The 27,834-nt window shown below is 29.2% G+C and overlaps 1 protein-coding gene across 1 annotated transcript in view; it reads left to right on the forward strand.

Moving 5' to 3' along the window:
- The window catches only part of LOC107451767 (uncharacterized), a 52,067-nt gene extending 39,268 nt beyond the window's left edge, over positions 1 to 12,799 (forward strand). Inside the window, exons 5-8 of the mRNA XM_071179239.1 lie at positions 4,375 to 4,644; positions 6,916 to 7,112; positions 8,640 to 8,806; positions 10,397 to 12,799. Coding sequence (XP_071035340.1) covers positions 4,375 to 4,644; positions 6,916 to 7,112; positions 8,640 to 8,806; positions 10,397 to 10,635 — 873 coding nt within the window. The 3' untranslated portion in view covers positions 10,636 to 12,799. The remainder of the gene's footprint in view (positions 1 to 4,374; positions 4,645 to 6,915; positions 7,113 to 8,639; positions 8,807 to 10,396) is intronic.
- The last annotated feature ends 15,035 nt before the right edge of the window (positions 12,800 to 27,834 follow it).

Raw genomic sequence — 27,834 nt, forward strand, 5'->3', positions numbered from 1 at the left:
TATATATATATATAAAACCGTAATTCTTCTTTGAGTATAAACTTTTTAATAAAATCTCCAAAACAGCAATAATTCATATTTAAATCTTTTTATTTCTTTTAAATACGTTTTATTTTGACACAAAACCAAAGACACCTTTTCTTTTTCGAGAATCAACCCCTCTTCGAAAGATGGGTGAGTTTTCGAATTTTGGCCGTCGTCTACAATTACGGCAATGATTTTGTTGCGGCTATGGAAGGGATAATGTGAAGTGGGGAAGGGAGGAGAGTACATCGGATTAGTACTAAGGAAGGTGTTAAATACACAGTGTTGATCCTATTCAATCCATCCTAATACCTCCGCTACTTCCAGATCCAAGTAAAGTAAGTTGCCGCTGCAATGAGGGGGTGGGGATGCAATGATTTTACCTCCCCGCCTCCTTCAGGGATGGTACAAGGGGATAATTTTTCACTTTTCACTTATAAATAAATCTATTTGAGAGGAAAAGAATTATAGATACAGAAGCATTCTTTTTTTTTACACTCAAAGATAGAATGTAATTAATTATTTTTACTTAAGGTTCAGACTAGTTTTGACAACTTTTTTTGTAAATGTTAATATAAAGTTTTTAAAAACTAGTTTGTTTTATTATGTGCAAAAACTAGGTCTAGCAAAAAACATTATTATTAGCAAAAGCATTATTATAAATAGATCTAGCAAAAAAACATTATTATTTTCTTTTCATGTGGAAATTTTTAAGTAAATATTGGGCATTTTTTTGCATAAACGCTAAACACGGTAAGAAAAAATTCTATTTTGCCTATCAAAACAAACCTTTGAGGATTTTATTAGAAGGCTATGTTTTGAACTATTGTCTTAAAAGTGCATATATTACTGAGTTAGGGATCAATGTAACTAAAAAAGCAAATTTGTAAAAATTTTCGCCATTGTTTTTGCGAAAAAGCATGCATAAAAAATGAAATAGTCTGTAGTTTAAAACATGTGTGCTTTGTACTGATATACTCATGAAAAATTGTAAACAATTGTTTGAGAAACGACAGCACGAGATATCATGTTTAAGGTGGTATAAAATGTGAAAAAATCTGATTTTGAGAAAAACGCGTTTAAAGATTTAGATCATTAGTCTATTTACTGTTATCACCTTGCACAAAAATTGCTGTAACTTGGTAAATAATAGAATGAGCGAAACTAAAGTATTTTTTGCAAGCTAAAAGTACAGGAATTCTAAATTTATAATTATCTCAATTTCGAACATTTTGCCTCAAATAATGTTTTTGCTCTAGTTATATCCTTAAACTGTTAAAAAGGTTTGAGCGTGCTGAACAAGAATAACTTTAAATTTGCTGCGACATTGCTATGATTGAAGGCTGAACCCTATTTCTGTAATTCTTAATTTTAATTGCTTAATAATATGATTTGAGTTGATCCATAATATCGTTCCCCTTTGCTTCAGCTTGGGTTGAACCATATTACCGTGCATCTTAATTTTGATTGTTTAATAATGTGATTTTCGTTGAACCATAATATAGTTTAAATATGCTGCAAACTAGGTTGAACCATAGTATACTTGCTCCTTAATGTAATTTGAGTTGAACCATAATATTCAAAATGGCTGCAATTTTAATATGAATCTAGGTTGAACTATACTATCATACTTCTTAATATTGATTTCCAAATAATATGATGTTTAATGAACCATAATATCGTTCAAATTTGCTGCAAAATTAATATAAGTCCAGGTTGAACCATATTATCGAATTTCTTATCTTGATTGCATGATGATAAAGTTTAACTTGAAAATATGGTTCAAATTTGCAGCTTTTTAAAGTCTCCAAAAATTTGCGCATCATTATGATTCAAGGTACGAATATTATGGTTCCACTTTGCACCAATTTCTCAAAAACAGAATTTGATTAACCATTAATCAAACATCAGGACTATACGTGTGCGTACTTTTATTTTCTTATAAAAGCACAAACATGAACTTTTATTTATACTTGGCTGTTTATAAACTTTATTTTCCTATTGTAATTTCATGATTACTTTACGGTAAAAAAATATACTGATTAATATTATAAGAAAATATCAAAATGTATCATTGCCTTTGCTTTGGAATACTTTCTTCTTTAGATTTCTTTTAAATATTTTTGTTAAATTTAGAAAAAAAGTAAAAAATGAATGTTTTTTTGATGTTTTACTTATGACCTTAAAATTAAACATTTTAAAAAAGAAAAAAATATTTTGAAAGATTTTAATCACGATCTTTCACAATTTACTTGATTTTTAAGATACTAAAAGTAATAAGTCTGACGATTTTAATCGTGATTTTTTAAAAATATTCTAACGCTTTAGAAAACGAAAATAAATGTCTCGCATAGCTCTGCTAAGGATTTTTCAAAATTCGCTAACACTTTTGATTACAAAAACTAACACCTCTAATTGCTTATTAATGATCTTTGAAAATTTGCAAATAGTTTTCAATATAAAAATAAATTGTTTTACTCCATTCCTTTAAAATTTTCTAAAACAGAACGATAAGTAGAAAATAAAAAACTACCAGTCATTTACAGACGAGTGCAAACTTCCTTCAAGAAAAATATTAGAAAATTAGTAAGAACTTACCGAGATACTTCTTTGCAGAAAATATGTAGTGCAGCTCAATTGTTTTAGCTTTTGAATTTTATACGACACAATTACGAATTTAATGTTGAGTAAAAATGATATCAAATCTAAAGCATTCAAATAAAAATACTTAAAATAAATTTAATAAGAACTCAATTCTCTGGTTAAAATGATGAAACTTTATTTTACAAACTGTAGACTGTTTCATTTTAGTCACTTATAAGTTCAAACTTGTTAAATAACGAACCAACCTGAAAATAACCAACAATATGAAAAATCATTTAAAGAAAAATTATAAAAAATAGCAGCTTGCAAAAAAAAAAAAAAAAAAAAAAAAAAAAAAAAAAAAAAAAAAAAAAANAAAAAAAAAAAAAAAAAAAAAAAAAAAAAAAGGAAAACAAAAACCGAATTATTTTTAAACGATTTTGAAATTAGTAGTTGCAAAATTTATCACCAGATAGCCATGAGGTGGATTGAACAATGGCTTTTTTTTGTTGCGTGTCAGCTCTATTCTAACTGCCATATTTTCATGGGCGTATCTTGATTTTGTCCTCAGATTATACAGCATTGTTGTTGAAAATAATGATCATTTTGTAACAGTTTGTTTTACATTGTTTGACATTGTTTCACAGTGTTTCTCAGTTAGCAGTGCCATATGTCGGAGAAATTGGTTACTAATTTAGAAACTTGAATATAAATATTCAGTTTCTTATGTAACTCGGCAAACTCTACTTTTCTAACTCTCTTCTAAGGTCTTTTAAAATATCCACGGTTATTTTTTAAGGAAAGATGCGCGTTTGCTTATAATTTGCTTGCTGTGGGCAGGAAAATTTTGTACCGAAATTTTAGTCCAGCTAAAACCGTAATGTACGTCCAAAATAAAGCAATATGCTTTTATTTTATATTTGTTCAAAACTTATAGTGTTCATCAAAAGCGCTTGTTTTAGAGATAAAAAAATATATTAGAATTTTAGCGGTCTATTTTATTGTCGAAAAGAAGGGTGACAATTTATTACCCACCTCCCCGAAATGTACAAAGTACGTTATTGTAACGGTTTTTGTAACAAATAAATAACCTTAGTTTGACCTTTTAAATCAATGAAAAAAAATGACCATTTAAAAAATCATATCATTAGATAAAAAGTATTATTTATTGGAAATCAATCCATATATTACAGGCAATTTATACAACAGCTGGAATATGAGTTAAATGAATGCATGAGCAACAAGAACACGCAACAATTAAAATACGTGAACAATAAACGAGAGCAGTGAAAATTACGGATAACAAAATTAAAGTGAACTGCAGTAAAAGGTGTCGACAAATGAAGACGCGAAAGCCCCACAAAGAATTCATTACTCTTCCGACATCCCAATGTAACTTAAGAATATCGCCTGACATTGAGATTCTTTATCGAGTCCTGGGCGTGATAGTAAGTCATTTAACCTGATCTGCAGATTTGACATTCACTTGTTGGAAGGATGCCAATGCTGTTTAGATGCTCTGCTGAAAAATCATAACTAGTCCATTATTAGCAACAGATTCCATACGGGATGTATGGCTGTAGTTTTTCCCACTCTTTTGTATCTTTTCCCAGCGTTTTCCTTTGGATAGTAATTCTTGCTCTGTTCTTGTATATTGTATTAATTTTTTTTTTGGTAAATGTGCTTTGTCTCTAAAGAGTGGCTAGATGAAAAGTGAATCAAGTTTTCTTGCATTTGCAGTGCAATCCATATAATTTTATCCTATAGGTGTGGTTTCAGAACAGACGAGCAAAGTGGAGAAAAGCAGAGAGACTTCGAAAAGAGAGGGAGGAGAAACACCGTCCCCTGATGGAGATGGAGAAAGATGCCGATAAACTCATCCCAGGATCGGACACTCATACCACCCTCATCAGTCCCCGTCCTTCTGATTCGGAGGATAGTGGAGGAGAGGGACAGAAAGACCTCTCAGGAGTGTGTGATGAAGGAGACTGCGGATGGAGATGTTCGGATCAAAGTGAAGAGAACGCAAATAAGGAGGTGAGTTGTTGGATATTCAAAATGATATTTTTCGTTGCCGTGAATTATTTAAAGGTTTCCAATGACCTACATATACTTTTTTGAAAAAGATTACGAATCCGAAATGTGCTTTTTATAATCCTTACTGAATAAAAGTTTAGTTAAAATAAATATGCATAAAATAATAATAAATAGAGAAATGCACTGATATGAGCGCTGAAATTTGGTTGAGAGTTCAAATTATATTGTTGTCTTGTGNAATTACGAATTCAATGACGTCATCATTACACGTCGTGAAATTATTAACTTCAATTTTACTTGCGATCATCTTATGCATGAAATCAAAGATAAGCAATTCATAAGAACGTGCGTTTAAAACGAATTTTTGATTGATTGCAAGCTAGCAAATCGCCTTAATATTTATAATATCTTATACTCAGCTCATTGCTTGAGTTGTAACACGCGAAATGATGGTCATAGGTAGCTTTACATTATATATATATATATATATATATATATATTTGTTATTCAGTATGAGCTTTCATTATAGCTTGAATCATAAAAAAATAAAGATATCTAAAATCTAACACAATTTCGTTAAATACATTAATAAATGAAACAAAATTTTAGTAATTCTACCTTTAGTAGAACTGTAATTTTAATTTCCATTGTCAAACTTGCAGAAGTATCGGGGAGTTTCCTTATAGAATTGCTTAGTTCTACGTAGGTATGCATAAATTTTGTCTTTTAATAAACATAAATTATTATGTAAATATGTATAGAAATTATAGGGTATAACAAAACTAACGCTCACAATTGTAGGGAGAGATAAAATTTTTCAAATCAGAAAACTTTCATCATGCATTAAAGTCGAAAAGCGAAGGATTAATTTGGAACAAAATTTGATTATTTTATTTTAAATTAAAAATTTCGATTCTCTATACCGGCAAAAATTTTTATAAACACTATTTGTTTCGATAATTTATTCCATCTACTGTTATTAAAATTTTTTAACTGCATTATTTTTTATTATTTAAAATAGTTTTACTAAAAGAAACCTTGCATAATATTATGGATTATTGATTGGCTATCGATGCAATAACAGGTTTGAAAATTTATTAAATCGTTAAAGAAAAATTCTCAGAACCTTAATTCCAATTCTAATTAATACCAATTCTAATTCTCAGAACCTTAGAGATTCTTCCACAACTGAAGACCTTTGGGGAACCATTGTCTCAACCTACAACTCTTTTATTTTTTAAATTTTATTTTATTTTGAAAGTATTAAATTTGCTCTGATTGCGAAATTTGCTATTTTTATCTTAGTTTGTGTTACTACAGTTTGCATTATGGTTGAATTATCTGAAAATAAAATACTTTTTTTCTTCATAAATATGTTTTTTTTAAAATTCGACATTTTATGCTTATCTTTCATTAAAAATACTAATATTTGGGTGTTTTTACTTACAATGGTTAGCAATTGTGCATAAATTTTATCTTTCCTTAAAAACTTTTTTTCTTTTGGTTGGGGTTAGAAGAAGCACCTTTTATCCTTTGATCCATTCCTTTCACACAAACGTTTCAGTTCTATTTAAAAGTTGCATCTGAAAGCAAGAACTAAAATTTAAGCTCAAATTTGGGTTTATACAACTATTCTTAGAAATTTCGGAACGGGAAACGTCTCAGTTATAGAATAATCACAATTTAATTAACGTAGACGCTCAGGCATGGAGTGTAAATATTAGATCCTTTTAGAAAATTAGTTTTATTAGTTTTAGAAAAGTGCTCCGGATTCGAGCGGCAGAGAGCTACAAACTAAAATTTGTATATTTTTGGTAAATTTTATCAACTTTTCAAGAGGTTTAACATGACTTAACTGTAACAAAGTGGCGGGACACATAAGCTTTGAATTATTCAGAAGTAATGGTGAGTACAAATCCTATAAGTTGAATTTACTAAGCCAATAATCATACATTAAAAGACTACCACTCGAAGATATTTATCCACTGTCCAAAGCAAGATGGCACATCTGAACAAATGGCATCTTTTTAAAGGGTGAAATCAGAGAAATTAAAAATTTTGTCTTGTATTATCTCCAGAGATCTTAGCTTTCATGCCATTGCAAGTTTGACACAAAAATTGTTTTATAAAATATCTATTTTAGTTCTGTGATTTTTTGCCCTTTTTTTCAAACAAAAGTCAAATGTTTGAAACAGAATCTTAACAATCAAGTTTATTTAATGTCGTGGAATTTTTGCAAGCATATTTTAAATTTTTTTTTTTTTTTGACAGGCATGTCAAGATGACAAAAAACTTATCCTAAATGGCACGCAGCAAGAGCAGCCAATACCCAAGACTGATGCAGTCAATCGAATGAGCGGTAAACTCGAAGAAACGGAAGCTTTGAAATTATGTTCCTCATTGCAAGTAGGATTTACGCCAACTGCTGCAAATCTATACAAAGACTGCCACAATTGTAGGGAGAGANTGTATATGGTAATTTTTGTATATTTTAATTCCAAATATGGTAATTGATATGTTACATTTGATACAACCATAATTACATTTACGCTAAGTTATCTATTAGCGTGATTTAATAAATCCTTGCTAAAAAATTTATAGACACGTCAACTTGCCAAAATTTAATAAACTCAATCTATTTTCCATGAATTTTAATGAATTATTCATGGATTTTTCATGAATAAACTCATCCAACATGAATCTTTCAGAGAGTGAGTGTTTTTTATTCAATGCAAAATGTTAATGTAATGTATGTTAACGTAATGTATGTTAATGTAAAATGTTAATGTAAATGTTTATGTTAGTGTAAAAAATCACGATGAAAAAGTGATTAGCTTTGCGAATAAGTGATTGGACGAAGAATGTACCTGGAAAAATAATTCAATCTCATTCTTGTTAATCACAACTTATGATAAAAATAAAACGTAAGAAACTTGCGATGGATTCTTCAGAAATTTTCTATCAATTATATAAAACATTCAGTGCTAGAAACTTGAAATTTTACTTTCTTCTTCAGCAATCAATAAAATATTTACACATTAAAAAATTTCAGAAAATTATTTTGGCTCGACAAAAATGTTTCCGAAAATCTCAGAAAACTTTATTTAATGTCATGTTTCCGATCAACTGAGAAACATTTCTTTTATTTTCAGAAGTAGGGAACAGAATTACATTGACGCCGATTTAGTTTCAGAGTGTACTGTAGCCACCACTACAACTGTTAAATTCAAATTCACTAGTATATAAGACATGTTAGCTCTTATCAGGACGTACCTTTTGATAGATGATGGCTAACATTTGTTGGAAGCCTAGCACCACACGGGTGACTTGCGAATGTGATCTGAACACGTCTGCCACGACCAACATGCCTACTTTGACTGACATGCCCACTTCGAAACATGCTTAATTTACTGTAAGCGGTTGATATTTGTTTCTGACTGCGACATTGTCCTCCTCACGCTGTTGCTACTCAATCTTGATCACACACAACGGGGGCCTGAACACAATCGACTGCTAAATGCAGCACAGGAGTAACCACGCTTACAACCATGATCCTAATACAGTTCTCCCGGTCTCTCCCAAAACAGCACTGATTCAACTAGGAGCATCCATTTATCGAATTCTATCGCAAATAAAATTCTGTTGGGAAAGTAATGCAGAGTAGCTACCACAAAAACTATTAAATTCCAATTCACTAGTTTATAAGACATGTTAACTCTCTCCTATCTCTAGATACCTTTTGATAGGTGATGGTTGACATTGATAGCCTAGCCCCACAAGAGGTTTCTGAAATATTAAGAAACGCTTTGGAAAACTACATTCACCATATGTATATATTCAGAAACGTTTCGGGATTTTAATACAGTGTAGCAGTTTGCATTTTTAATTTATACATTTTTAATTACTTTGCTTTGACTAAACAACTTTTATATATATTTATTACAAACATAACTTAATGTCAGTATTTCAAGTTTTCATTTGTAATATTTTTCTAGCCAACCGAACAACCGCCAACACTGCATCGAAGCTCTACTGTCCTCAACAGCACATGACCTACCAAGGTTTCCTTTCCCACCTCTTTGTTTTCCAACATCACCTCATTTGACATCCCCTCTACCTATTGTTGGTAATAATTCATCAACGGCATTTTTTCCTATCAAAGGTAAGTATTATCTATTGCAGTCTAGATATTTATCTATTTCAACCGATACTAGTAGTGGCAAATAAAAATTAAATATTCATCATTGGCATGACAGCCAAGAGTGGGTTTCGAATTCTCTAGAACATTCTTTTTCCGTAGAGTTCTCCTTGTGGCCAATAAGTACCAGTTCAATTCTCATATTGTTTTAAAAATTTATGTTGGAAGAATCCAGCCATCATCTAGCTAGTTGGACTACCAATTGGTTTATGTTCGAAAATTTTAAGTGCTGGGTTAGAAGCGAAAATTAGTTTCTCCTTCTTTTTTATAACGTGATCTCTTACAAGACTTGGACTTTTTGCTGAAACTTATCTTTTACTGAAAAATGTTCTTCTATCGTCACCGAAAACTTTTCCGTACACGTCTTATAAAAGTGATGTGCCTAACGATTTATACTTTAGGTGAGACAAAAGTAGAATTAGTTTCTTCTTTTTACTGCAATTGAAAAAGGATTTTAAGATTTATTTTATTTTGCTTGAGCCAAAGTCTCTTTAAAAATCAACTTAAAAAACCAAAATATTTACAGTTATCTAAATGTATAATTTCATAATAATTTACATTAAATGTACATTTTTGTAATAATTTATATTAAATGTATAATTTTACGATAATTTATATTAAATGTATAATTTTATAATAATTTAATTCATAAATATGCATAATTCCATTATAAGTGTATAATGTATAACATAATTTAGTTTCAGTTATCGAAATGTATCAGAGATTAAATTACAGAACTCAGTTTTTTCACAACATTTTTATTAATTTCACTATTTATAAAAATAAGCATAATTTTTAGCTTCAAAACATAAGTATTACTTAAAAAACTTTTAAAAGATTATAGTTTTTATTTCCTTCGAAGCAAGTGATTTTCTTTAAAGCTATTTAAAGCTAAATGCTATTTTCAAATAATTTTTCTTTTTCATTAGAAACTTTTTTTTCTAGTTTCAATTGGTTAGCATGTAATATACATAAATTTGAAAATTTATCTATATTTCTAACTTTTTTGTTCAATTTTTTTCATAATTTAGAAAAAGTAAATTTCAAACATAGCTATTTTAGAGATTATATTTGAATTTCGAGATCAGGATTTTAACTTTCGCTTATCGAAAGATATCTCAGAATGAATAAAATCTATTTGTTTGACATGTTTGTCAATCACGCGATTTATGGATTAAAAGAGTTTAAGAAAAAAATTCCAGTTTTGTGATTTTACGTTATTTATTCCAATACAAAACGTTATTAAAAACTTTTTCACGCAATTATGTGATTTGGTTTTACATTGTAAAGCATTATCTTAATCGTTATTATAATTTGCTTTAAATTTTCTTCTTTCCTTAAAATATTTTCAATTATAATTAGTGTTTGAAATTAAACATTTCAAATTTTATTTTCAATTCAATTTTAGTTGCTTTCAATTCAGTTTTTTCGTATTAAATTCCATTGGTTTCATTGTCGGATCAATTTCAGTTGTTTTTAATTCTTATTTATTTCTGTTATTTTAAATTTTTAATAATATTTGATGTATGAATGAGGTTACTTTGTATTTTATAGTTCCTCTTTGTGCCTGTAGTTTTGGGCGTCACTTATCTCCGTGTCCAGGAGCCACCAACCGATCAGGTCCGTCCATCCAGGCCGTGTCCGGCATGAATCCGGGAGACCTAACAGAAATGAGGAGAAAAATCCGGGAGCATTATCAGCCGTCTTTGCTCCGCCCAATTGCTACTTCCTCCCCTCCTCCGTCCTCTGGAAGGCAGGATCTTACTTCCACCCCCAGAACAGATATAACGTGATTACCAATATAAAATTGAGAAAAAAGTTTAGCTTCAATTCTGGCATTATGCTTCGAAAACTTTCAGTGCAATCAGTTAAAAAAAAAAAAAAAAATTGTGACAGATTATCTCAAGTCAGGTTACTACATTTTGAAAACAAATAAGTAGAAATAAATAAGAATGTCGAAACTTCTACTTTTAAAATAAATTTAAAATTGAAACAACGTTTGTACATAAATATAAATATTGTTGTAGACATTATTTTCATAACTTTATGTCTTAGAAGGATTTACAAAATTAAAAACAAAATCATTTTTAGTAAATTATGTTTATTTCGTTAGAAAATCATCATATATACATATGCTTTTAAGGATATAAAGAGAAGATAAGTAATTCAGATTCTATATCTGAACCAATAAGAATTTTTAAAAAATATATACTGCTAGGGAACTATCAATAGTAAGTAGAAAGGCAAATTTTTCAAAAGAAATTGAATTTTTTTTTAATTATTTCTATTTTACACAAAATTAATGAAATTAGCGAATTATAATTCTGAAAATAGAATACAGTCAAAGGTAACTCCTACAGTATAAATTTCAAAAATTTAGTTTTCAAAAAAAGTTTCCTTCATAAATTTAAAAACTCTTGAAGGAGAATTATTAGTTCTAAACGGAGTTTTAAGGATAGAACTCTTTAAAACTCTTTTGCTGTTTCGTTTCATTCAAAATGATCTGAGCTTACTAGAGATTCTTATCACTTTATGTTTAGACTAATTTTGCAGGAAATAAATTCATTGATTTGATTTAACATGTTTGGTGGATTTTGTCGGTTGAAAGTGTAGAATTATATTTAATGCATCTTAAAAAAATAATCTTAAAAATTAAAAATTATTGTCTAGTGTGCATTTTTTTCTTATTTAAATAAATATGCATACAAATTACTAGTGATATCGCATTAGATTAAATAGTTCGTGATGTAATCAAACATAAATTTAAATAAGAATGGTGACTGAAATTAGTTTTTAAAAATAACTTTCATTAAATAAGCAATATATTTTTCAAGGTTGTTACATTGATTGCACATTATTTAAGCATTTTTATTTTTTTAGTTTTCCAATAAAGCGTTTATTTTATTAATAAAACCAAATATAAAATATTATTTTTTAATTAGGCTAATTCTTTTAATGTTGATTAAAATTTGGCATTGAATAGTTTTTTTTCAGAAATTTCTTTTCCGTCGATTATTTGCTCAAGTAACAAACTGAACACTGACGAATATTTAGAATAACCAACCTTTTGTCTGACTCAAAAGCCAAAATAAACTCTCCATTTAATTAAAGTAGGATTTATATGATAGTGATGCATTTTACTAAAATTGCATTAATAATTAGGAATACTTTTTAAAAGTAGAATAAAAATAAGATTGCATTAAATTTTCTTTTTAAGGAAAATGTTATCACAAATATTAGTTACATAAAATTTGTTTATTTTTAATTATTTATTTGTTTATTATTATTACAACTTCTTTAACCAATGATGTGGACATCCTACTCTGTGTAAGAAAAGCAACCGACAATCTCAAAAGCAAGTTAAAGAAAAAAGGAAGAATATAGAAATGTATGGTTTGCTGTTTAGGAAACTAGCTTTTGCCACCAAATTTAAAATTAATTATAAAGTTTGTCTACAGATGGTGCTGCTGACTCGAAAACTGTAAGCAGTATTTTCTATTACATATGAGAAAATTCCAACTGAGCTATTTGAAAGAGCGTCAGTTATAATATTCCCAAAGCAAAATATTCTCTCTGCAAAAGGTTTTTATTTTAAATAGAATCACAGTTTTTCAGTTACTAGCGTCATTTTTTGACAATTTTGGTATTAAATTTAAACAATAGAAAGAGAAAAATCTGTTTTCTAGGTATAATATGACAAACCAATAGTTTTTTTCAAGTTCCATTTCCTAAATTTAGTTTTAGATCATTTTCTGGGGAATTCTTTACACGAAATTTTTCCTTACAAGCTGATTCTTAAATGAATGAGCACAATCATTTCAGCTTTCATGTTTTCGCTGATTTGAATTTCAGAAGCTTCTGTGGAGTTTTTTTTTTTTTTCATTTATTTTATTTTCTATACAAAAACTGTATCAAACTTAGCTTTGTAAATATTGTAGAATAAAATATTGAGCAATATTTTTGTGTGTTCTTTTAAATTCAACGTATTGATAACTTTTTAATTCCAAAATCTAACAAAAGTGAATGCAACTCAGACACTTATTTTTTATGCTTTCATAATTTTTCACAGAAATGATTTTACGATAAATATACAAATATAATAATAATGAATAATTATAATAATAATGAATAATGAATAATTATAATAATGATGAATAATTGTAATAATTAATAATTATAATAATAATGAATAAGGAATTATTATAACAATTATAATAATATTGAATAATTGTAATAATTAATAATTATAATAATGATGAATAATGAATTATTATAATAATAATGAATGATGAATTATTATAATAATAATGAATGATGAATTATTATAATAATAATGAATAATGAATTATTATAATAATTATAATAATAAGGAATTTGAAATGTCTGTTTTTAGCACCCAATATTTTTGAGTTCTTATAGTCTAACCAAATTAGTTAATAACACGGTTTGTCCAGACATATCTAAAACGCTTGATAAATAAAAACCGATTGAGAAACAAATGGCATTTTGGATAGTATAGTTCTATACCACAAAAAATTCGACAGATCAGGCAAGAAATTGAACAAATGCTTTGGAAATATCTTATTAATTGACCAATACTTCCCAACGATACGCCGAATGCAAGATGTAAGGATTATCCAAGAGATTCAAGTAAGATTTATCACATGAAATGTCTGCAATGTCTGCAATAATGGTTAATAATAATGGTTAATAATAATGGTTAATAATAACGGTTAATAATAACGAAATTCTAACTGGAGTAATTTTAATAAAAATACTAAAATTGAATCCCTTTTTTAAAGCAAAGTATTACATCCGTTTATAAACTAAGTATTTCTCAAGTAACTATGACACTACCCAACTTATACCAACATACTTTTTCTCAAAGAGATACCGAGTGTTTTTTCGATGTTTACATTTTCGCAGTGAAGAGTATTTCAAAGGGTTTTACCATATTTCTTATAAAGAAATCTTAAAAAACTATCTTAATTTTTTATGTAATGAATCTGCTATTACGAATTACAGCTTTCTTAATACAATGATGTTTTTAAATCATACAAGAACTGAACTTAATTATTGATTGTGGTTATAAACAATTTAAATATCTCAATATTGTAAAACATTTACAATAAATATCTTTAGATTGATTGATAGCAAAGTTTCTCAAAAAATTTAAATATATCAGCATTGAAAAATACTCAATATAAACATCTTTAGATTGATTTATAAACTATTTCGAAAGAAAAAATAATAAATACCTCAATACAGTAAAACTTGCTATCAACATTCTTAGATTGATTTATTGCAAAGTTTCCCAAAAAATTTTAAATACCTCAGAATGGAAAAAAGACTTAATATAGATAGAGCTGCACAATGGGCTATTGGCGACGGTCTGGGAAACATCCCAGAGGATGATCCGAAGACATGCCATCACAATTTTGATCCTCTGCAGAGGGGATGGCACCCCCGCTTCGGTATCTCGTCGACCTGCACGCAAAGTCGAGCACTTTAAGGCAGAACAGTTTAACGAGGACCAATACCGCGCACTCTCGGTCCCTATGCAGACTGATCCAAGTGGTCACCCACCCGCACACTGACCGAGGGCAGTGATGTTTGACTTCGGTGATCCACTGGAAACCGTGTCTTAACGATCAGTCCACTGCGGGACAAATTATAAAATGTAAAATACAAAGAGAATAAAGCAGATAAAACTAAATAACAATACTGCTTTTCTTGCTCAGTCACTTGTGTAATCGATTAATTTTAATTCAAGTTACGGAAAGAAGAATTAACGGGAAATAAACCGTGCTCTTAAGCCATTGAATACTTGGCTAAATAAAATAACTAGCGAAAATAGCAACGTTCATTTATTGTATATATAGATGCGCTTACTTGCTGTTGTTTATCAGCAATCTAATTTTGGTTATAAATCTTTAAAATTCCTCAAAATAGAAGCAAATATTACTGATTTGCCACATTAGAACTGCTTGGCAAAGTTTGAAAACTGCTCCAAATGTTTATTGGCTATTGATGCAACATACATTTGTAGGCTTGTGTGCTTAATCAAGATTTATAAGCCTTTGTCAAGTAGAAGAACAGATAGCACAATACAGAGAAAAACAGCACAAAGATACATCCAAGGTAACAGCGGGATTCTAACCCACTATCTCTGCGCTTCGCACAGCGTTTAGCGGGAGGTACCACTTGGTCAGGAACCCCTCCCTTAAATGTCCTGCAGTGGACTGATCATTAAGGCACGGTTCCCAGCAGATTACCGAATTCAAACATCACTGGCTGCGGTCAGTGTGCGGGTGGGTGAAAACTTGGATCAATCTCCGTAGGGACCGAGGATGTGCGATATGGGTCCTCGTTAAACTGTTCTACCGTAAAGTGCTCGACTTTGCGTGCAGGTCGTCGGGCTACTGAATAATATATATTAAAAATATATGACAAATAATTAAATTGATAATTTTCGTCTTTTCTACACTTTAAATAAAAAAGACATTTTTTATTAAGATTGTTAGTAAGTGTGCTGAAAAAAACTAAAAAAATTTTTCTAATAAAAAATTCTGGAAGTAAAACCAAAATCAAAAAGTATTGACCCTCTTGAAACATTGCTATCTGAAAACACTTTCATCAAAATAATATTGTTAAATTCTTTATTTTTCATATTCCAGAAGTTTCTACCTTTATCTATAATATTATTTAGAGTAAAATTATGGTTTATGAAAACCGTCTTTACACACGCGAAGTAAACACGTGTTTGAAAAGTCATATTGTTTGATAAGGCATGCATAATACCCATTAAACTGTAGTTCTTCATTCGAAGACATGCCGTCACAATGTGACGGCATGTCTTCGGATCATTCTTAGGAATGCTTCCCAGACAGTCGCCAATAGCCCATTGTGCAGCTCTAGTGCGAAATAAATGAACTACAGCTGCAAAAACTCCCTCAAATAGTGAAAAATAAGATTTATTTATTTATTGGTACACACACATGCAGACTTGTGTGCTCAATTGCATAAATACGACTAGTAAACTTTCGTGAAGCAGATAGTGCAATCCAGAGAAGGATAGCACGAAGATACATGCAGGGATGCGGAGGGATTCGAACCCACTACCTTTACGATATCGAGCATAATATAAGATAAATCTTCATTTGCTTAAAAAATTATTAATGTGAAAAATGTTTGGCTAGATCCGGGAATTGGCGCTTATTTCTGAGCGTTAGAAACATGTCGACTTTTTTCACATTTTATTTTATTTTATAACCGGTGTTGAACAACCGACTTTATTCTGAGTTCATAACTATCAATTTTCAACTCCGCAGCCTTGAACTTTCGAACACAACCCTGGAGACTGGGAACCTCCTGGATCAAGCATTGGAATAAACTTCGTGATGCCTTCGAGAAAGAATTGTTTAATGGAACTAACCCGCATTTGCGTTGCATGGCAAGGAAAACTGATAAAACCTCCCACGATTAGCCCGACGGTAAGATGAATCTATAGTCTATTTACTGAGGACATTTTACGTTAGTATTGTAGCTGGTGCAAGCAAAATTCGTATCAACCAGCCACCGCTCGACTTCGAANAATAAAATAACTAACAGAATAACCAACCTTCTGTCTGACTCAAAAGCCAAAATAAAATCTCCATTTAATTAAAGTAGGATTTATATGATAGTGATGCATTTTACTATAATTGCATTAATAATTAGGAATACTTTTTAAAAAAAGAATAAAAATAAGGTTGTATTAAATTATTTTTTTAAAGAAAATGTTATCACAAATATTAGTTACATAAAATTTGTTTATTTTTAATTATTTATTTGTTTATTATTATTATAACTTCTTTAACCAATGATGTGGACATCCTACTCTGTGCAACAAAAGTGACCGACAATTTCAAAAGCAAGTTAAAGAAAAAAGGAAGAAGATAGAAATGTATAGTTTGCTGTTTAAGAAACTAGCTTTTGCAACCAAATTTAAAATTAATTATAAAGTTTGTCTGCAGATGGCGTTGCTGACTCGAAAACTGTAAGTAGCGTTTTCTGCTAAGTATGAGACAATTCAAACTGAACCATTTGAAAGAGCGTTTGTTATAATTTTCCCAAACCAAAACAAAGTCTCTACAAAAGGTGGTTATTTGAAATACAAAGAATCAGAGTTTTTCAGTCAGTAACAATATTTTTTGACAATTTTGGTACAAAGAGAAAAATCTGTTTTGTAAGTATAATACGAAAAACCAATAGTTACTTTCACGTCCCATTTTTTTTTAAATTTAATTTTTGAAATAATAGATCATTTTCTGCGGGATTCTTCACACGGATTTTTCCTTACAAGCTGATGCTTAAATGAATGAGCACAATCATTACAGTTTTCATGTTTTTGTTGATTTGAATTTCAGAAGCTTCTGTGGGACATTATTTTATTTATTTTTATTTTCTATACCAAAACTGTATGAAATTTAGCTATGTAAATATTGTAGAATAAAATATTAAGCAATATTTTTGTGTGTTCTTTTAAATTCAACATATTAATAACTTTTTAATTAAAAAATCTAACAAAATTGAATGCAACTCAGACACTTACTATTTATGCTTTCATATTTTGTTACAGAAATGATTTTACGATAAATATATAAATATAATAATAATGAATAATTATAATAATGGAGGCCCGGTGGCTGAGTAGTTGCGCTTCGCACTCCCGTGCCACTGGTCCTGAGTTCGATCCTCGGGGTGGCCAAGGTTGAGTTAGCCTTTCATCCCTCTCAGAAGTTCGATAAATGAGTACCAAGCATGCTTGGTTCCCAAGCATGCTTGGTACTCATTTATCGAACTTCTGAGCCGTCAGCCGAACTCAGAACCCTCAATGTTTAGTTCCTAAAAATTGAGGGTTCCGCGTTCGGCTGACTACCTAACCGGAACATCTGCTCCTGCACCCCTGAGACCAAGGTCAAGAAAACTGAGATGGGCACAGTAGGCTTTGGCTTTCATTGGGCTGTCGCGCCACTGAGTTTAGTTTAATTATAATAATAATTAATAATTATAATAATAATAATTAGAATAATAATAATTAGAATAATTAAAATAATAATTATAATAATTAATAATTAAAATAATAACTATAATAATTAATAATTATAATAATAATAATAAGGAATTTGAAAAGTCACCCAATATTTTTCAGTTTTGATAGTCTAACCAAATTAGTTAACAACACGGTTTGTTTCACACTATAAGAAATTAAGCGTGTAATTCTAAAATCTATCAAAAAATCTTGATAAATAAGATACGATTGAAAGACAAATGGAAGTTTGGATAGTATAGTTCTATAACACAAAAAATTCGACAGATCAAGCAAGAAATTGAACAAATGCTTTAGAAATATCTTATTAAGTTACCAATACTTCTCAACTATACGCCGAATGTAAGATGTAACGATTATCCATGAGATTCAAGTAAGATTTATCACATGAAATGTCTGCATAACATTTTAAATAAAAATTTAAATAAAAATTTAATAATAAGGGTTAATAATAACGGTTAATCATAACGGTTAATAATGATGAAATAAATTCTAACTAGAGTAATTTTAATAGAAATACTAAAGTTGAACTCCTTTTTTTAAACTAAGTATTTCGCCCGTTTATAAACTAAGTATTTCTCAAGTAACTATGACATTACCCAACTTATTCCATAATACTTTTTCTCAAAGAGCTACCGAGTGTTTTTTTGATGTTTGCATTTTCACAGTGAAAAGTATTTCAAGGGGTAACCATATTTCTTATTAAAAAAATCTTAAAAAACTATCTTAATTTTTTATGTAATGAATCTGCAATTGCGAATTGCAATTTTCTCAATACAACGATGTTTTTAAATCATACAAAAACTGAAATAAATTATCGATTGTGGTTATAAGAAATTGAAATATCTCAATATTGCAAAACATTTAGTATAAATATCTTTAGATTGATATATAGCAAAGTTAGAAAAGTTAAATATATCAGCATTGAAAAATACTCAATATAAACATCTTTGGATTGATTTATAAACAATTTCGAAAAAAACCTCAATGCATCAAAACTTGCTATTAACATTCTTAGAATGATTTATTGCAAAGTTTCCTAAAAAATTTAAAAATTCCTCAGTATTGCAAAAATTTTAATATAAACATCTTCAGATTGATTTTTAATTAAGTGTTTTAAAAAATTTAAATACATCAGCATTGAAAAACACTCAATCTAAACATCTTTAAATTGATTTATAGTAAAGTGTTTTAAAATATTTAATGATATTAGAATTGAAAAACAATACAAACATCCTTAGATTGATTTATAAATTTTAAAAATAAATAAATAACTACCTTCAGACTTACTATCAATATCCTTAAATTGATTTATCATAAAGTTTCCCAAAAAATTGAAATACCTTAGTATTGCAAAACACTCACGATAAACATTTTTAGACTATCATACAGTAAAGTTTTTTATGGCAAATGCTTTATATTTTAATATAGAGTTTCTGAAATAAATTAGTTAAATCATAATTACTAATCATACTCCAATTAAACCAAATTAAACACACAACACAAGAAAAATATCTGTAAATTATAAAATATAAAATACAAGTAGAATAAAGCAGATAAAACTAAATAACAATACTGTTTGTCTTACTTAGTCATTTGATTAATCGATTAATTTTAATTCAAGTTGCAGAAAGAAGAAATAACGGGAAATTAACCGTGCTCTTAACCAATTGAATACTTGGCTAAATAAAATAACTAACGAAAATAGCAAGATTCATTTATTGTATATATTGATGCGTTTACTTGCTGTTGTATATCAGTAATCTAAATTCGGTTATAAATCTTTAAAATTCATCAAAATCGAGGCAATGATTTGCCATATTGGATCTGTTTTGCAAAGTTTGAAAGCTGCTCCAAATGTTTATTGCCTATTTCTGCAACATACATTTGTAAGCTTGTGTGCTTAATCAAGACTTATAAGCCATTGTCAAGTAGAAGAACAGATAGCAGAATACAGAGAAAAACAGCACAAAGATACATCCAAGGTAACAGCGGAGTTCTAACCTGCCATCTTCGTGCTTCGCACAGCGTATAGCGGGAGGTACAACTTAGTCGGGAACCCCTCCCTCAAATGTCCCGCAGTGTCCCGATCAAGTGTCCCGATCGTTAAGACACGCTTCACCGAAGTCAAGTATCACTGGCTGCGGCCAGTGTGCGGGTGGGTGACCACTTGGATCAGTCTGCATATGAACCGAGGGCGTGCGGTATTGGTCCTCTGTAAACTCTTCCACCGTAAAGTGCTCGACTTCGTATGCAGGACGTCGGGCTACTGAAGAGGGGGTGCCTTCCACTCCGTAGAGGATCGAAATTGTGATGGCATGTCTTCGGATCATCCTGGGGGAAGCTTTCCAGACTTTCGCCAATAGCCCATTGTGCAGCTCAAGTGTGACGTAAATGAAATACAACTACAACAACTCTCTCAAATAGTGAAAAATAAGATTTATTTATTTATTGGTGCACACGCATGCAGGCTTCTGTGCTCAATTATATGAGTACGGCTAGCAAGCTTTTGTTCAGCAGATAGTGCAATCCAGAGAAGGATAGCACGAAGATACATGCAGGGTTGCGGAGGGATTCGAACCCACTACCTCTACGTTACGGAGCATTTGACGAATGATATGGTAGATTAAACAATATATAAATTATTATAAGAAAAATCTTCATTTGCTTAAAAAATTAAAATGTTTGGATAGTCCCGAGAATAGGCGCTGATTTCTAAGCGCTTGAAACATGTCTACTTTTTCCCCCGTTTATTTTATTTTATAACCGGCATTGAACAGCCGATTCTATTCTGAGTTCACAACTATCAATTTTAAACTCCGCAGCCTAGAACTTTTGAACACAACTCAGGAGACTGGAAACCTCCTGGGTCAAGCATTGGGATAAACTTGCTTTCGCGGAGGAATTATTTGATGGAACTAACAAGCATTTGCGTTGCATGGTAAGGACAACTACTTAAAATCTCCCACGATTAGCCTGACGGTAAGATGAACCCATAGTCTATCTACCACAGAGGATATTTTACGTCAGTATTATAGTTGCTGCAAGAAAAATTCGTATCAACCCGCCAACGCTGGAATTCGAACCTGGGACGCTCATTGAGATGCGAACGCTCTGTTCTCTGAGCCACTGCGCATTATTATTTTTTAAGCAAATGAAGATAATCAATTATATCTTTTCACTTCAATTTCCTCGAACTATTTAATACATAAACTGGTAGCCGAAAAAGTATAAGACAATACAATGCTTGTTAATAAATGCGAATTAAACAAAAATAAAATAAATCATTCATTATTTTAACTTAAAATATTAATTGGACTAGTAGCTACCCTCATAATTACAGAATATCAAAATAATAAATTAACAATTTCTAGAACTTCTCAGACCCAATTTTTGACTTTTTACACTCAAGAGCGTGAAACTGTAAATTGGGTGAGAACTTTTGCAAGATTCACTTTCTTTAGATTTGGTAATTAGCCGCAATCACCTTTATTAATTAGATTCTGTACTCATGGGAGCCTATACAATTTTCTTTGTCTTGAACTAGAAATGCAACCTTATTTTCGAACAAAATCAAATCATCTAATTATGGCATTGCCTTATTAGCTTATTAACGCTCTCGAAAGTTGGAACGTGATTTTTTCGTCTTCCGATATACAATTACAAAACGCTACGATGATATTAATTGCAGTGACGTGTGATTTCAGAAGTTATAATGAGGATGTATTTATTTATTTTTTTTAATTTCAAAATTTCCGCTGCAAAGAACTACAGTTTAATGGGTATTATGCATGCCTTATCAAACAATATGACTTTTCAAACACGTGTTTATTTCGCATGTGAAAGGTGGGTTTTCATAAACCATAATTTTACTCTAAATATTATTATAGATAAAGCTAGAAACTTCTGGAATATGAAAAATAAAAAATTTAACAATATAATTTTGATGAAAGTGCTTTCAGATAGCAATGTTTCAAGAGGGTCAATACTTTTTGATTTTGGTTTTACTTCCAGAATTGTTTATTAGAAAATTTTTTTTAGTTTTTTTCAGCACACTTACTAACAATCTTAATAAAAAATGTCTTTTTTATTTAAAGTGTAGAAAAAGACAAAAATTATCAATTTAATTATTTGTCATATATTTTTAATATGAGTTTAAAAGATGAGTATTACCATTATTAGTTAAAATTAAAATTGCGTCTTCCTTTTTTTTTTTTTTTACTCGGTCTGCATAAAAATATATNTCGGTCTGCGTAAAAATATATTTTTTTACACTCCGTAAAAATAGCTTCTTGTGTCACTCTATCTCAATAAAAATATCGCTTCTTTCGCTTATTGCGTTTGAGTAAAAATAGTTTTTTTATTATCTTGCATTCGATAAATATAGATCAATATATTTCTTCTTTTATTTTAACAGAGTATGTAAAAAAAGATAACCATGGCAATTATATTTTTATACATACAATATATACTACTATATGAATTATATAGTAGAGTTTATTTAATTTTTTAAGGTATTCAAAATATGAATAAGCCATATAAAATAAATTCTAAGGAAAATGAAAACAGATTTAAAAATAAACATTTTGAAATTACTTATTCAAAAAAAACATATTTTAAACTGTAAAAATATTCTCTGAAGCGAAATTCCGCGAAAAAAAAACATTTTTAGCTTGTGTTTTTCAGATCTGATACATCTAGCGTTATGCTAATTGAGCGTATCACAAAAATCAGTGAACTCAAACAATGATTAGTAAAATAATTTATGAAATAGCAATTAAAATAAGGAATCTATAGTTAACCAACTTAATAAATATGTATTTTTTGCTACTTGCAATTTTTTAAAAGATTTTATCGATAAAATTAAATTTAAAGGAATTAATAATAATGAATTAATGAACTAAACATTCTATGCTTATTTGAATAAGTCTTATGTTTCTCGGTCAACACATAATAAAATTGTTGGCAGATTTCTTTCAAATTCTGTCTGTTTATTATAGAAATAGTAGCGAAAACTCGTAACTTGAAATTCTAATCTATTCATAAACCCTTAAGTGATGTAATTCATAAACACTTTAACGATTATTTATATTACGCATAGATTCTTCGTAATCACTATGAATACACTAAAAGAAATCTGAAGAATAAAAGTAGATTAAAAGTTATTTAATGCAATTAATTCTTTATCTTGTCCACTATGCATTATATGGAAGGATGAAATCAGAGTAAATTAACGACATGTTTTAAAAAATTCACTTTCTTATCTTTTCAAAAATATATTATCATTTTGTAAAAGAAAATTGGCGATACTGGATCATAACTATGGCAGATGAAATGTTGGATAACTGTGGAATGGAAGACATAGCTAGTAGTAATTCGTGTTCTTCATTGTAATTTTATATTATATTATATTATATTATATTATATATAACAGAACTAGTCTCTCTCTTTTCTTNTCATTATAACTAAAAACTTCGACAAACAAAAGAAAAAAATCCATCAATATGTTTACCCAGACAATAGCTTTGTAAAGGAATAAATTTACTAAAAAATAATAATCAAGTAATAAAATTGTCCAATTGTTATCCAATCTATTTGACGCTGAATCTGAAGAATTTAAATGAATTCATTGTACTAAATAAATTTAAATCAGCATTTTATATTATATTATATTATATTATATTATATTATAATTGAATTTTTAGTTGAACGTAGCTTTTTAAACTCATTTACAAACCCCCTTTTTCATAGAAATCACTTTATTTAAAACTTTGGTAAAAGTGTTAATTGGTACAAGGTATTTGAATAATTCTAGATGGACTACTTAAATTTCCCGTAGATTTTCTACATAGTTTGATAGGACACCAAATCTGTCTTTTTTACCTTGCACCCTGCTCTTTTTCGCCATGGTGATTTTGCGTTCCGATATAAAGTTCTCAGATCAAAATCAATTCTAATTTGGATGTTTGAGGAGTAGGGTAAACTAACCAGTGAAGGAACACCAACTTAGTTTACCTTTAAAAAAATCATAAAAATTTCAAAATTTGTATTTTTAGCTAAATAGCTGTGCCAACATATTTATTATTAAATGCCGAATTATGTCAAATTTTTTTTAGAGAACTTACATAATATTGTTTTAAGCTTTTGGTGGTTCGAATAATAAGTAGTAAGATGACCAAGTGAAGGAACAGTTCTTACCAGTCAATGAACACTAAATTTTTCAGTGAATGAACACTTAACTTCGAGAATTTTTGATGCTCTTTAGGAATTCATAGGTCATGCAAATGCTTAAAAACAAGGATTTTTTCTTGGAATTATAGCATCTAACCACAGTTAACGTGGAAAATTTTGCTTTTTTTCAGTCATGAAATGGAAAGTAAAATGGGGTTGAATAAAGAATAAAAAAATGTTTTAAATTTTCTTTCTCACACTTTAATAGTCAAGTCTAAATCATGAATGTTTATCATTGTGTAATCCGATGATATTTTATTATTATTATAATTAGATCACTCTTTTGTTTACTCTTTTCCCCATATTTTTTGAAGCTTTTTTTTTTATCTTTTCAAATATTTTTTTTCTCTTCATCATACTTTCTTGCTTTAACTTTTTTTCAGCTCTTTCAGTCTCTTTAAATTTTCATCCCTTTTCTGAAGTTAATGCAAAAGGTAATTTATTTCTTTTTATATTGACTTAATCTTCCTCTTTTATTCCTATATTTGGCCAATGTAAATGTATATTCGAAATTTCTTCTGATTTTTCATTACTATTTCTAGAACTTTTCGCTGGATAATTGATGGGAAAAATGTGTTTTGAAGTTTGAGGGAAATCCATCACTCAGTCACTTATATCTAGTGGGTCTTCAGCAGTGCTTACCATTTTCTGACTTTTATTACTAATGGAACGAATTGTTTTGGCAACTAACAATGCCTCAAGAGGACTTATATCAAAATCAGTTTTCAAGATACATTCATTATCATTATCAATGTTAGTTGTTTCAGCTTCAGTGCCAAAGTCTGACTTAACCAAATGTTCCTTTCGCAATAAATTCTTCCATATTTTGAAAAGAACAGGCTATTGGATATTTAGGAGATTAGACTCTTTTGTCAATGTTCCTTTAAAAATTTGCTGCATATCTTGTGAAATTTCATTCTCAAGCTTCGGAAGAAATAGTGCATCGTTACTCGAAGTTCTGGTTTATCGAGATATGTGTTTGGTTGATAAGCGTTCTTGCTAATTATTTCTTTATGTCTGTCTTGCATGCATTTGTTAAAATCAACGTTTTCAACATCAAATGGAAAAATACCACATTTTATAAAAACATTTTAACTTCCTCAGTTGATGCCTCAAAAGCCAATTAAAAATGGGTGCAAAATTACATCTCATATTGCTTTACGACTCTTTTATTTTCAAGATCTAGCTTAGGTTTCATTTAAGTTTTCAAAGCTTGAAATACGTCTACATCGCAAGACAGGAACACACTAGTAGAATTAGGTAGAAAGCTGAACCAGAGAATTTGTTTTGATAAACAAAACTTGCTCAGTTTCAAATTGATATGAGATTTATGCCCATCCAGAAGAAGCAAAATAAGGAATTTGATAGAATTTTCAATTAGCCAATGGGTAGAAAAAAGCATTTGCAATATATTCGTAAAATGTTGCTGTGGTCATCGATTCACTTCACTAATCACTTTTTCCAATGAAATATATAGCAGGAATTGATTCTGTAATACCTTGAAGAATTCTTCAGTAAGGAAAAACTGCCAATGGAGGTACTTTTTTTCCACTAGCTGAAATGTTGTCCAAGACTGTTTTTCCTTCTTTTTTCACTCCTAGGAACTATAGAATATAAATCTTTATAATTTTTGTAAGGCAATTAGCTTATTATTTAAAATTTAATTAGTTTATTAAGGTGTCTAACGTATGAAGAAACTAACCACTCCATTCATAAAGATAAATTATAAATAAATTATGATTATAATTCTTTCCATAAATTTAGCAATTAAATTAGCACTTTGAAATGAAATTATTTCAGGAATTATTCATGCAACATTTAACAGAATTTTGGGTGTCCTCTATATCTCAGAACTACTAATTAGCTTAGAACCATGTAAAATCATATTTCACACCTACTGTTCATTCATTGGGAAATCGATTCCCAGTGAAGGAACATGCCTGTTCCTTCACTGGTTGGAAGCTGTTTTTTGTATTTTTAACATAATTTTGATGGATAATATGACTAAAGGTACGATTAAAGGTCTTTCATTTTCATTAACTTGGAAAAATTCCAGTAGAGGAACACTTGTTCATTCATTGGGTTTTCATCGTTTGGTAATCCAGTTAATAAACACCCCTAATCTCAGTACTTGCTTATGCTATGATGCTTAAAAATAAATAAAACGTAACTTCAATAACCCTATTTTGAATCCTTTTTTTCACTGTGAGAAAAATAGAACTATTATAAGCAATTAATTGCACTTTAAACGGATAAATACCAACAATGACCTTATAATTTTGTCATAGAAACAAGGTGCTGAACAGATACTAACAAATTTAAAATTTTTCCCGAGAAGACTATATGACCAGGCAACCCAATGCAATTACATGACTTCCTATTGTTAGGTAGTAAGCTACTGTTACCAATAATTCTAAGTAAAAACGTTTAAAATCTTAATTTTAAAAAATATTTATCAATTGTTCACTCACTGGGGTGTGTTTCTTCACTGGTTGGTTTACCCTATATCACTAGTACATTCAGAAAGAATATATAGATAAAAGTACCAGAATATGGATCGGTCATTTTACATTGTTTTAGCTGTATGGGAATGGCTTGGTCATTTTTATCGAAAAGCATTTGGGAAGAATAACAATAAAATATGGCTTTATAATATTTGATGAAATTTGGGTAATATAGTTAAATTTGTTAATTATATCATGATACCTTAGAGCATGGCATAAAAACCATTTAATTGGTAAAATTTCTGTATTTTTTACAAAATATGTGGTAGTAAGAACTGTAACTTTGAAAACCAGAATTTCTGCTGAACCGTTACCCGAAAGTAAAAATTGCCGAATAAATGGTTTAATTACCGTATATTTTAGTTTTGTTACCCAAAATTATGTTTTGGTTTTCAACAGAAATGTCATCAATTATAGCACGGTAATTTTACCACAATTTTTTTCCTGCTATACTAATAAGTTGTAGCATAAAAATCTGATTATTTGATCAAAAATTACTCTATGTGATTGGTTATTTTTTTATTCTTGACTTGTTCATTTTCAAGGTTTAATTTATAAATGAATATAATTCAGGTTTTTTCATTAAATTGAAAAAAGCAAAACTTAATAATAGTTTAAATAACAGTTTTATTCATTACTTTTTAGATTGTTTTTTTTCCATAAATGAAAACAATTAGATCAAATTGTAACCATTAAAACAAGACTATGTAAATCTGTATTTATTTGAAGGTATACATTTAAAAATATATTCCATACCCAGTCATAAAATGTAAAATAAAAACGTTTAATGAAAGAAAACTAATGTCTAAATTTTAAAATTGAGTTTATTCATAGCTTAAGGCAATAATTAAAATCTCTAAAACACCTGAGATAAATATCTGGTAGCTTTAGAGAATTTGATCTATATGTTTCAAATTATCTAAATAATATTAATCATAATTTTCTTAACTATTTTTTTTTACTTTCAAGAATAATAAATAAAAACTATGAATATAATATAATATACCAATAAATGTAATAAATGAATAAAGAGAACTATAGAGTTCAAAGAAAATAAAAGATATATTGACCAATTTTTTTCTTTGATATTGTTTATTGCCAATAAAACGTGTTCATAAAATCTCTATTTATTTATTATTATTTCAGTACATAAAAAGAGTTAGATT

This window comes from Parasteatoda tepidariorum, chromosome 3 (genome assembly GCF_043381705.1).
Source record: "Parasteatoda tepidariorum isolate YZ-2023 chromosome 3, CAS_Ptep_4.0, whole genome shotgun sequence".
NCBI classification, from domain to species: domain Eukaryota; kingdom Metazoa; phylum Arthropoda; class Arachnida; order Araneae; family Theridiidae; genus Parasteatoda; species Parasteatoda tepidariorum.